Source organism: Tachysurus vachellii, chromosome 3 (assembly GCF_030014155.1).
Source record: "Tachysurus vachellii isolate PV-2020 chromosome 3, HZAU_Pvac_v1, whole genome shotgun sequence".
NCBI lineage: Eukaryota > Metazoa > Chordata > Actinopteri > Siluriformes > Bagridae > Tachysurus > Tachysurus vachellii.
The window spans coordinates 29265542-29277545 of NC_083462.1; the positions used below are offsets into that span (position 1 = coordinate 29265542).

General features: G+C 38.1%; 1 protein-coding gene across 7 annotated transcripts; it reads right to left on the minus strand.

Moving 5' to 3' along the window:
- Positions 1-2614: 2614 nt before the first annotated feature.
- sirt5 (sirtuin 5) lies at positions 2615-10396 on the minus strand. 7 transcript variants are annotated; one of them, XM_060866636.1, is made up of 10 exons: positions 10258-10396; positions 9258-9373; positions 8671-8804; positions 8239-8310; positions 7106-7259; positions 6767-6854; positions 6617-6670; positions 4798-4921; positions 3177-3292; positions 2615-2850 (listed from the first exon to the last, which is right to left on the minus strand). In XM_060866636.1, the coding sequence occupies exons 2-10, from the start codon at positions 9349-9351 to the stop codon at positions 2778-2780; spliced, it is 909 nt and encodes a 302-aa protein (XP_060722619.1). In that variant the 5' UTR covers positions 9352-9373; positions 10258-10396; the 3' UTR covers positions 2615-2777. The 7 variants fall into 7 exon arrangements, with proteins under 7 accessions (XP_060722619.1, XP_060722621.1, XP_060722620.1 ...); XM_060866638.1 differs by having other exon boundaries at positions 9258-9339; positions 10258-10367; XM_060866637.1 differs by lacking the exon at positions 10258-10396 and adding an exon at positions 10086-10236.
- Between the last annotated feature and the right edge of the window lie 1608 nt (positions 10397-12004).

The following is a 12004-nucleotide window of genomic DNA, read 5'->3' on the forward strand; positions in this document are numbered from 1 at the left end:
CAGATAAAGCAATGAAAAAGCTGACAAGCCTTTCTGTTCTTGCCATCTCCTCTGTGTGTGAGATGTCTTTTTAGAGAAAGAGATAGAGCTAAACTGTTCACCCCTCAGAGTTGAAGCTCATTTTCTGTAACTGATTTATGCTGGTCAGGGTCATTGTGAAACCGCAATGTCAGTACTTTGCAGGAAAATCTTATTTCCAACCCACAAAAATGTATACTGTATATAACCTGATAAATAGATTTAATGAATGGCTATTTTGTGGTTCAGTGTTTCAGGTTTCTTTGAATAAAACTTCATCATTCACCAATTAGCAATAACATTAAAACCACCGATAGGTGAAGTGAATAACACTGATTCTCATTATAGTGGCACCTGTCAATTAGTGTTAATTTCGTCAGACGAGACGAGACGAAATATGTTCGTCAACAACCTTTTTTTTCATGACTAAGACGAGACAATGACAAGACTGCACCACTGTCCAAAAACGCTGACTAAGACTAAATTAACATGCATTATTGTTGACGAAAAAAGACGAGACGAAAATGTTTTGTATAAAATAAAAACTAAGATAAAATCTCTCTTCATTTTCGTCTACAATTGTCTCTGCTTTTTCATCAGCTGTTACGCCTTTAAAATATTCAGAACGAGTTCGCGGCTTCGCGCTGTTGCTCAAGTTACAGGTCCGCGAAGCGGATCCCGTTTATTATATTGCTACCTACCAAATAAATCAATAATTTATCAACAAAATATAAAAATAAAACACTCCGTCTCTACGGTTAGAATCCTGTGTGTCCATGGCAACGCTCTGTTTTTCATGGCAACGGTGTGTTATAGTTCGCAGCGGTCTGTTATCAAGAAATTAAAAAGTGTGTGTAGAAAGAATTCATCCACACGCCGCTCAAACAAACAAATAAATAAATAAATAATCCTGAGCGCAAGTCCACCCCTGTTCTAGTCAGGCTTTTTGTGTTAAATTATATTTCCTGTCGCTGCGCAGGCTCTTTTATTGTACATGACAGCTTATGTCCCGATGACCGGTCTTTGCATTACGATTAAAAGCTGCGTCAATAAAGTAGAAAATGTGATGTGCAGTCAAGTTCGAGTGTATGCACTGTTTAAACGAGTGTTCTCAACTTCTCACTAATACTTTTGTGATTCGCGGAGTTTTGACCAGTTTTATAGCCTTGATATTGTTTCTTATTCAAAGGTGGTGACAGAAAAAAACTCAGTACCCCAACCTGAAACCTCTTCCCACACCACTGTCACAATCACATCATAATCAAAATGAATAATTAGGCTTAAAAACAAATGTATATGTAAGGGAATCAAGTTTAACAATTACATGTAATATTGCCTTAAGTTATTTATTTCCACTATAACGCTTGTGTTCCTGATATTATTGCATTTAATGAGGCCTGGTTGTATTTATTCTTACAATAGATTCCAGATGTGGTCAAGCTACAATTTTTTGACTAAAACTAGACTAAAATTAAAAGACTTTTAGTCGACTAAAACTTGACCAAGATACCTTGAGTTTTCTTTTGACTAAAACTAGACTAAAATGATGAGACTTTTAGTCGACTAAAACTAAGACTAACAAAAAAGATGTGAATGACTAAATATGACTAAAACTAACAAGGACATTTGGCACAAGACTAAGACTAAATTAAAAATAGGTGACGAAATTCACACTACTGTCAATTTGTGGGATTTATTAGGCAACAAGAATTCAGTTCTTGAAGTTGATGTGTTGAAAGCAGGAAAAATGGGCAAGTGTACGGGTCAGAACATCTACAAAACAGCAGTCGTTGTGGGGTTTTCCCAGTATGCAGTAGTTAATACCTACCAACAGTGGTCCAAGGAAGGCTAACCAGTCATTCGGTAATAGGTAATGGGTGGTACGGTCCAAGGCTTACTGATGTGTATGAGGAGGGAAGGTTAGCCCATCTGTAGAACGATATCACTGGCTACATTTCAGATCGCACAGTGTACTACACCCTAATGACAGTGCTCTCTTCTAGTGGGATAATGCTGCCTGTCTCACTGCAAAAATTGTTCAGGAATGGTTTGAGGGACATGAAAAAGAGTTCACAGAGTTGACATGACAATCTGATCGAGCATCTGTGAGATGTGCTGGACAAACAAGTCCAATCCATGGAGCCTCCAGCTTGCAACTTATAGTATGTTCGGTACAGTCTTGGTATCAGATACCACAGCACAAATTCAGAGGTCTTGTGGAGTCCATGCCTCGAAGAGTCAGCGCCATTTTGTTGGCCATGTAGGAGAAATAAGACATAGTATTATACTCTCAGTGAAAGTTGCTCAAGAAAAGTGAGGTCATAGTGAATAAACCTGTGACCTATTAAACTAATCGTCATTGAATACTAGAAGCTGTACTAAGAGTTTTCTTGAAACAGAATCTGGTTGAAAATGGCTTGACCAAAAAAAAAAACGATTCACCATTTCCACCATCTGTGCACTCAGTTGATGTAACTGAGGGGTGCAAGGGGTTCAAGCCAAGTGACAAGACTTTTGGACAAAAAAATATCAGTGTTATTAATAGCTGGCTGCAGCTGTAATAGGAAAAATAATAATAATTAAAAAACAGGCAGTCTTAAAGGCATAGATGGAATTTTATTAATTTTTGTCAAAGATTATATTTTGATTTCACGTCAAATAAAACACAAATACAGTGACGGGACATAAAAGTACACAATGCTAAAGATGTGCTGCTTGTTATAAAGTGCTGGACCAGGCGCTTTGGACTGGTGGATTCCTCAGACACTCTCGCTCTCATGGGGTGCCAGGGCAGGAGGTAGTGTGCTGCCACACGGACCCTCAAAATGAAACCTGATGAAGAGAAGGTTAAAACACCTCGATTGGCTCACAGCTGCTTTTAATAGTGCATCACTGGAACACTTCAAAAAAGTTTTCAGGATGCACTCACATCACAGGCATTCAGTTTGAACACCTTTTTATATCTAGAAGAAAGGTAAATGTGTCACTCAGTAAAAAAAAAATCTCAGGGGTGTTTTTTTAGACCGTACTCAATTGTGTGTAGAAGATGGATTGAAATAACACCCAGAGAAACAGAGATCTCTCTCTCTCTTTCAATGTCTCTCTCTCTTTCACTGTGTGTGTGTGTGTGTGTGTGTGTGTGTGTGTGTACAACTCACATAAAGCGCTTGGTGGCAGGTGTGCATTCCATGTTAAATTCAGCCACAGGCACTCCCCTAGCTGCCACCTGAGGAGCAAACATGGCTGCTGGGTAAACTATCGAGGAGGTACCCACCTAGAGAAAAGAGAACGCACACACACACACACACACAGTTTAAGATGCAAAATGTTTATTTTACAATTATTCATAAGCCAGTAGATTTTGCTCCAAATAATGTTTAATCCCTGAGTATAGTGCTGACTGTTTTCCACAGTCTTTTCCTGCCTATATAAGTCTCCCTCCTTGAGCATAAATTAGGAACGCTTGTGTTCCTGTCACACCTGCAACCTTCATCATAGCTGACAGGGCTAAAAGAACAAAAACCAAAACAAGCTGGCTGGCTTTCTTGTATTGAACATCTTGCAATTAATTAGCATCAAAGCATGTTCTAGTCTATGAAGAACATATAATCCTGTAGTATACGATAACACATGCACACATATAGTTTAACACAACAACACTGAAGCAGAAGCTTCGAACATAACATCAGAAAAAAAGCCTCATTACACACAGGGATTTAACTGAGCTGGCAGGATTAATTATATAATAATTTCCATTAAGTACTAGTAAATCTCCCAAAGATCCAGAACAATTAAACTCTAACTAAGTTAGGGATATAAATCCCAGAACTTCTTATTCAGTGAAAAAAAAAAGCTATTCAGTTATGTAAAGTCCACTGTGTATTTTTGGCACCGACCTACATTACCAAAGTGTATCTTCTGGACTCTTATTGAAAATTAAACAGCTTAAATATCTGATGCAAAACCGAGAAGGTTCGACTAAGCCCTGTGAAACCGAGTGCATGAAATGCTCAAAAACTAGAAAAAAGGAGTGAATCGTATCAGCTCATTGTCTTATTTGCCACAAATTCTTATACCAAAGCAAGCTGGCAATGATGACAAGATTTTATCCATTTAAGAACGTCGTTTTGTACTTTGATTCTATTCTAATTTCAGTCAGTACAGAAAAGGTATTTGTATCCTTAACCTTACATCTAAAGAGACAATAATGTGTTTTAAGAATAAGTGACATTTATAAAGTTTGGTGTTCAAGCTTAATAAAAGTATTATGAAACTCGTTTGTAAAATATTAAGGTCTTCTGATACAAAATCCACATATGAAGACAAGACTGGCTAATTGATTAGAACAAAAGAAATGCACCCCATGACAGGAAGAATGTCTGAGAACGTCTGAAAATAAAAAATAAAAGTTTAAACCTGACAGGAATTCTTAGTCCTTTTTCTACATGAAAACACTCGGTGAAAACTACTCTGTAGTTCCTGTTCATACATTATACAGCCTCTCTATATTCCAATCTCCTAATGATTAGAAAATTATAATATAAAATAATAATCAATTAAGAGCTATTCGATATGCCATAAAATCCTGTTCTATCTATTGTAGATGTGTTCAAGTTGTTTGTTGTTGAGTGCTTTAAATCATTTTTATAGACACTTAATAAAAATGTAATTAAAACGTGGCAGCACAATCGGTATTGCTAACCTTCAGTTTTTAGTATGATGAAACTACGCCGTAAAGGCCGCTTCCATCACCTACCACATCTTTCTTCTCATACTCACCACTAAGCAGAGATCACATCTATCCAGCTCTTGATCCACTCTGTCCAGAATATCAGGATCCAGTGATTCTCCAAACCACACCACGTGAGGCCTCAGAAGACCTCCACAGCCCTGCACCTCACATCTACACACAAAGACGTGCTGCCACATGAGCATATATAATGAAGTTATTATGCATTGCTTAAGAAAAATGTGAGTCTTTAAGGTGCCACATGATTTTAATGGTATGATCTCCTATAATAGAAATTAGTTACTGTAAGTGCTACGGTTAACTGTTTAAGTGCTTAGAAGCACCACTAATTTGAAACCCTGCAGTCTTCAGCTGATTCAATTAGATGGCTCAACTGCCATCATCTCATCCCAAACATGTTGACGGTATCTCCTTTTGAAACAGCAAGTCAGAGTGATAGTGTGTTGAAGTGCTTAACTGATTCACATAACAAACAATGATATTAGAGATACACTAGTCCCTGATTCTAGTCCCTGACTCTAAACGAATGTGACAGTAGCTTAGCAAATTAGCACATACGGAGAACAGCAAAAAGAGATTTGCCATGTGTTATGGGAGACAAACTGTACATATTTGAGCTCAGGCTGACCATCAGCAGTGACAACAGTGCCACAGAGGCACAGAATTATCATTGTTATGCTACTTTCACGCAACAGAAAATTGTTCATATAAGAGACCATAAGTGACAGCAGTATTTGGTGAATAGATGTTGGTGTGTCCAGATGAGAAAAGTTGTGCAGTGCCATGACTATCAATGGGAGCACTCGCTGCTTATTCTTTATCTTGTATGATATGATGCAGATATTCACTGCTGAATTTTTCACTGCTGAAAATGAATGTTTCATTTTAGCTATTTTTTCTAGTTGTGCCAACCGCTGCCGACTTGTGTGGATGTAGCTTTAGGCATCTGATGCTTCTGAAATCTGATGCTGACAATTCTTATATTATTTGACAAAATGATCACTTAAGCCATACAAATATAATAATAATAACAATAACAATAATAATAATAATAATAATAATAATAATAAATATCCCTATAAAGGCATAATCACATTGTCAATCACTTTGAGGTTACAAGACATTCCGTTATTGAAGAACCCTGTGTTTGGAAAGAGATGGTCCGACTCTGCACTAAAGCAACAGAAGAGGCTGTGTCGTGAAGGAAGCACGCAAATAGCCTTTACCCTCCTCAATTAGAAGCTTTCGTATAATAGGAGAAACCTAACTTTAGCACAAGACTAAAATAAGGAAGAAAAGAGAGTATAGTTTCTATTGCTTCTATTTAATTATATGAATACTAGAGTAGAAGAAATAGTGTCATTAAAATGTATTCCCCAAAAGTGATGAAGCATAAACTTAACACAAGAAACTCGCACAAATATTGTAATTTTTCTAGATGTTCTATTATAACACAACACAAAAAGCTCTGAAACACTGATTTTGATTTCAGAGGTACTTTAAATACATTAGTCGCAATGCAGAATTACCCCGTTTATAAGTATTTGCTGCCCTCTAGTGGAGCAGCACTCAAACCTGTTCGCGCATCTTTTAAATCAGGTGTCTTCAATTTTACCTGCAAAGGGCCAGTGTGGCTGCAGGCTTTCATTCCAGCCTTATAAAAGACACTCTTGTTAGGTGATTGGAAACCAAAATGAAAATGGCTCCCGATGGGTTCGAATGAAAGCCTGAAGCCACGCTGGGCCTTTAAAAGTGACGACCTCTGGGTTAAATCATTGGTGTCACTCTATTCAGCAGATTTAGGGCAAAGAGTTACATGCAGTAATGTACTTCATTTCCTCTACACACCTGGGCAGATGTTTTTCTGGTATTCTGGCATCTTTGGCTTTGGGATCAGGTGCTCTAAGGAAGCAAATAAAAAATAATGATATAAAAAAAAAAACAGAGGTATACGTACGATGTGTGAATGTGTGCACTTCTGCATGAGCCGATATTTACCCTTTCCCCTCCAAAGCAGGGCATATAGGGCTCTTAAAGTTTGCCTTGACTTCACCACAGCTCATGCAGCGAGTTTTAAACAGACTACCTACACCAAATGATAATTCCCAATTATTATTAAACAGTGTGCAGCATTCCTCTGTGCAAAATATAATATATACATACACACACGCACGCACGCACTTTCACGCACACACACACTCACACACACACAACTGCATAAGCACTCTTTCTGTAGGCAATATGTCCGTTTCCTCCGCACAGGGTTTCATATTATCAGCTGAGTAAATCCAGCTGAAATTGACTTCACTATGTGTCAGTTAGATGTGCTGTATTCACCATGGATCTCCAGAACATTTTTGGAACCTGCTCGCCGGTGCAGCTCATCAATATTCTGAGTAATGACAACTACAGAGCGGCCCTGCTGGCTGAGGCGGGCCTCACACTCGGCTATAGCCAGGTGGGCTGGATTTGGCTCCTTGCTTTGCATAACCTGCATCAACAATAAAAAGAATGTAATTATGAATACGGTTAATGAAAACTACCGGGTTGAGTTCTGTAATATTCAGTATAGGAGTTATACTGCTCACTGTTTATAGTCATAGCTATAAATAGAGTCGAATAGAAGAGAAAAGTACTTGGGATGATCATTAATAAAAAAAAATACCAGCTGCACTCAGCTGTGAATCCACAGTACCAAAAAGAGGTATAATAAAGAGAATAATTAAATAAATACAAATTCATTGGCACACTGCATTTTCCTATGTTGTTGGCATGTTGTACTGCTATGAGGGAATCAGGTACTGTTTTTTAACCAGTTCAGAACTAGTCCACTAACAAAAAGTATACTATCAGGCTGAAAGCATGTGGACACCTGACCATCACGCTCATATGTGGCTCATCCTTAATCTTTGGGCACAGAATTGGAAACACACAATTGGCTAAAATTTCTCTGTCTGCTGTAGCATTACACTTTCCCTTGGAACTAAGAAGCTCAAAGCTGTTCCAGCATGAAAATACCCCGTGAGCAAAGCGAGTTCTATGAAGGTATGGTGTGTTGGAAAGGAAAATTCAAGTGTCCCACACAGAGCCCTAAATATGACCTCGCTAATCCCACTTATGCTGTTGTAAGCTGAATGAACACAAATCCCTACAGACACACTCCAACATCTAGTAGAAAGTCTTACCAGAAGAGTGGAAAAGGGCACTAAAGAGGGCAATAAATCTTGAGTGGGATGTTTAACAAACACCTATGGGCATGATGGTCAGGCATCCACACACCTTTGGACACATTGTGTAACTTGGCAAAAGTGGTCCTGTGGTCAGAAACTGAGAACAGTATAGCATCCAAATAATTTCTGCTCAGCAGTAAATATTGGAAATATACATATACATAGCCAAATACCATCAGAAACATACACCAAGGATCTTATTATTCTAATATATTGTAATTAGAACTATTATTAGGATACCTCACACCTATAGTGATAAAACTCCCAAACAAGTGATGGATCACGAGAGAATGCGTCAGGGGTGGCCAAATCCTGCAAGAAAAAAGATACTGATACTTGATATTCTACTGCTAAAGTCTATGTAATACAGCACGTCCAAAAATCCAGGAACCAATATGAATATGTCAGTCTGAATATTTTGAGCAAAGGCTGCAAAAAATGTGATGCAACGGCTGAGGAAAATGTGTAGAGCACGAGTGGTCATGTATACAATATGCTGTAAATAATAAATAGAAAATTATTTGGATAAAATGTTACGATCATTGGTTCCTATAGTTTTAGACACCCTGTACAAAACAACACAATAAACATACAAACACACAAATACATGTACAGTACTCATGTATAAACCAGTATTAGTAATAAAGTGCCTTAAGGAACTTTTTCTGCTACCTGAGCCTGCCACTTCCTCCAGTAACCACCAGCTCCTCTGAAGGTTGGGACTCCACTCTCAGCACTGACGCCAGCTCCAGTGATTATCGCTATGTGCTTGGCCTTAGTAAAGTCTTTATGAAATGCTGCTAAATCTGTATATACACACACACATGATTTTATATAAAAACTAAACGTTTAAATCTAACTATAAAAGCAAAGGATGTTGTTGATTCATTAATTAAAAATAGTAATCACTGGCAAAATTGCTGCGGTATAAGAGAAATAAGAACACTTCAGGACAAGTTGTTATAGGAAAATTATCCACTTCAGGTTGGTAACAAATCTGTCATTTATCCTTTATTTATTTTGTATTCTACTAAAACTATTCTAGTGTGTTCAGTTGTAATGTCCTCTGACAATCTTCATACAGTACTTCATGTAATGTTTGGGTATAATTACCATGACAACGCAATGATTATGCACATTAGTCTATGGCATCATCGGCAACTTTTAGTGAGATTTTAAGGCTACTGTGCTACTGCTCATGTGTATGTGTGTGTGTGTGTGTGTGTGTGTGTGTGTGTGTGTGTGTGTGTTGACTCTACCTGAGCTTGGTCTGGCCATCTTTTCTGCCCATCCGGTGAATTTGACACACATACGAAGACTCGCAGCCTTGCACACTAACCTCTGCACAATCATCAGAGCAGGAAAATCACACACTCTAAAACAAGCACAGATATAAAGGAAACGTGTGTTAAAATGACACACCTGCATAATCACACACAGGGTGGAACCTTTCCAGTAGTTTCCAGAATTTAAATTCAGAGATCTCACACACACTATATAGCTAAGCGTTCGTAGACACTTTGCCATCACAGTTTAATGCCGTTCTTTCCTAAACTGTTAACAAAAAGTTGGAAACACACAAATAGTGATGATCCATGTAGACATGGTTTGTCAAGGCTGGTGAAGAACCCTTTTCTCACTAATGCTCTTGTAACTAAATGATCACAAATCCACACAAACACAATACAACATCTATTGGAAAACCTGTTTAGAAGAGTGGAGCTTATTATAACAGCAAAAGGGGAATGAATCAGGAAATGGCTGTTCACCAAACACATATGGTTGTGCTGGTCAGGTGTCCACAAACTTACAGCACAATATTGTAATTCATTAAAAAAAATCACTGTCCACAACTCAACCCTAAATAAATACGGGCTTAAATTAGCTATTTGTCTTTACTCTGATTTACAAGCAATGCAGTAGTCGGTTTTAAATAGAAATATACCGTGTTTGCTTGTCAGTGTTTATTTTTTACACCATTGTTGCCTACCACAGCTATTTATAGTTCATTACGTCACTTTAGCTGTTATCAAGCTTTAGTCTGAATAAAATTACAACTCGTTATTTTAAAAACTATCATCACTTACCCTGATAAACAAAAGTTCCTGCGGTATTCAGACCAAGGCTAATCAACAACCATAAACAACCATAGGCTAGCTAAGTGACAGGACAAAATATTAAACGTTATGACTACTGTAAGACCTTGTCGTCGCTTAAATATCGTTCACAGTATACATAATAAGCAGCAGTCAAGCTCACCTGGAAACTATAGCTTCTCCATAAACGTAATTCAGACGTTAAGACGGGGAAAAGACGCCTGCAGATGTCGTTTTACGGGCAGTCATCCGTCAGCACGTCCGCCATATTGGATGGGGCATGAATCCCTCATAAGCCGGTACAAGTTCATTCATTCATTCATTCATTCACTTATCCGAACTACCTCGGGTCACGGGGAGCCTGTGCCTATCTCAGGCGTCATTGGGCATCAAGGCAGGATACACCCTGGACGGAGTGCCAACCCATCGCAGGGCACACACACACACTCTCATTCACTCACGCAATCACACACTACGGACAATTTTTCCAGAGATGCCAATCAACCTACCATGCATGTCTTTGGACCAGGGGAGGAAACCGGAGTACCTGGAGGAAACCCCAAGGCACGGGGAGAACATGCAAACTCCACACACACAAGGTGGAGGCGGGAATCGAACACCGACCCTTCCCAGTCACAACACGAACTGCCTGAACTTCATATGACTAAATATTAAGAACATTATTTAAGTTATAGAAAATTAAGCCCATTATTAAATGAAAACAGTCTTGAAGCTTTGTCCTGTTTAAATTGATTGTTACATCTATATTTTGCATAATGTTTGTCAATAATCTTAATGGATGCTATGTGGGAGCTCATTTAATTCAGATAAATGGAAAAGATTAAGAAAATTTGGAAGATTTGGCCCTCACCATGAGGGCAATGTTGTAGATGTCAATCTTATCTCAAAGGTTTCAAGGCCTATCTATGCTTACTATATACACCAGACACAAATAAAAGGAGGTCAAGGGAACACATCTGGTGTCCTGAGAACTGTATTTAACAAAAGATGTTAAAGCATGCAGCTGAATGTACCTCATTTTCTGGTGTCACCTAGGAGGTGCTACATTCATCTGTTTTCTTCTTTTAAGACTTTAAAAGGAAAAGTGTAGAGAGAACCCTTATTCAATACTGATATAGATAAGTTACATTGAAATTAACACAGTCTGACCCGTATGTGCAAGTTAAAATTCTCAGTGCAAAGTCGATCACTTGACAATTAAACATTTTTCTTTAGATTCACTCTCAAAAAATATGTTAAAATGTTAGACCATCTCATGAAGTATTTTATAAATTGAACCTAAAATCAATTGATTAATTATTTCTGCCTACAACATTCAATTACCTTATTCAACGCTTGCTCTGAGAATTACAGACCACTTGCCAATAATAACACTTTGAATGGCAATCACAATGGCTGATATGCTAAGCACCCACCTACTGTAGCTTAAGAACACCCACCTAGCTCATTCACCAGTTTATTGTTGTTTGTTTTTGTTTTAGCTTCTGTTCAAGATCATGAAAAGTGTCTGCTAAATTTGGAACATAAACTTGCTTGCATAGCCTCAATTTAAAGATTTCAGTTTCGAATTACATTGCCAGGGTTCCCACGCGTCCTGGAAAACCTGGAAATCCTGGAAAATTAATGACCAATGTTCCAGTCCTGGAAAACACATGGAAAATGAGAGAAAACATAAATTGTCCTGGAAAAAATCTTGTTGTCCTGGAAAATTATTATTTTTAAATGTTCTTGATCATTTAAAGAACAGTTTACAACTGGTCGAAACAATTAACGTTAGTAACAGAAAGCGCTCTGTTCAGGGACGCTGAGTTTTGACGGGTTTTTTGTTATGCTGTTTAATCTCGCTGTGACGGACGACGCTGTCTTGTGTTGGCGGTTTCAGGTGCTAG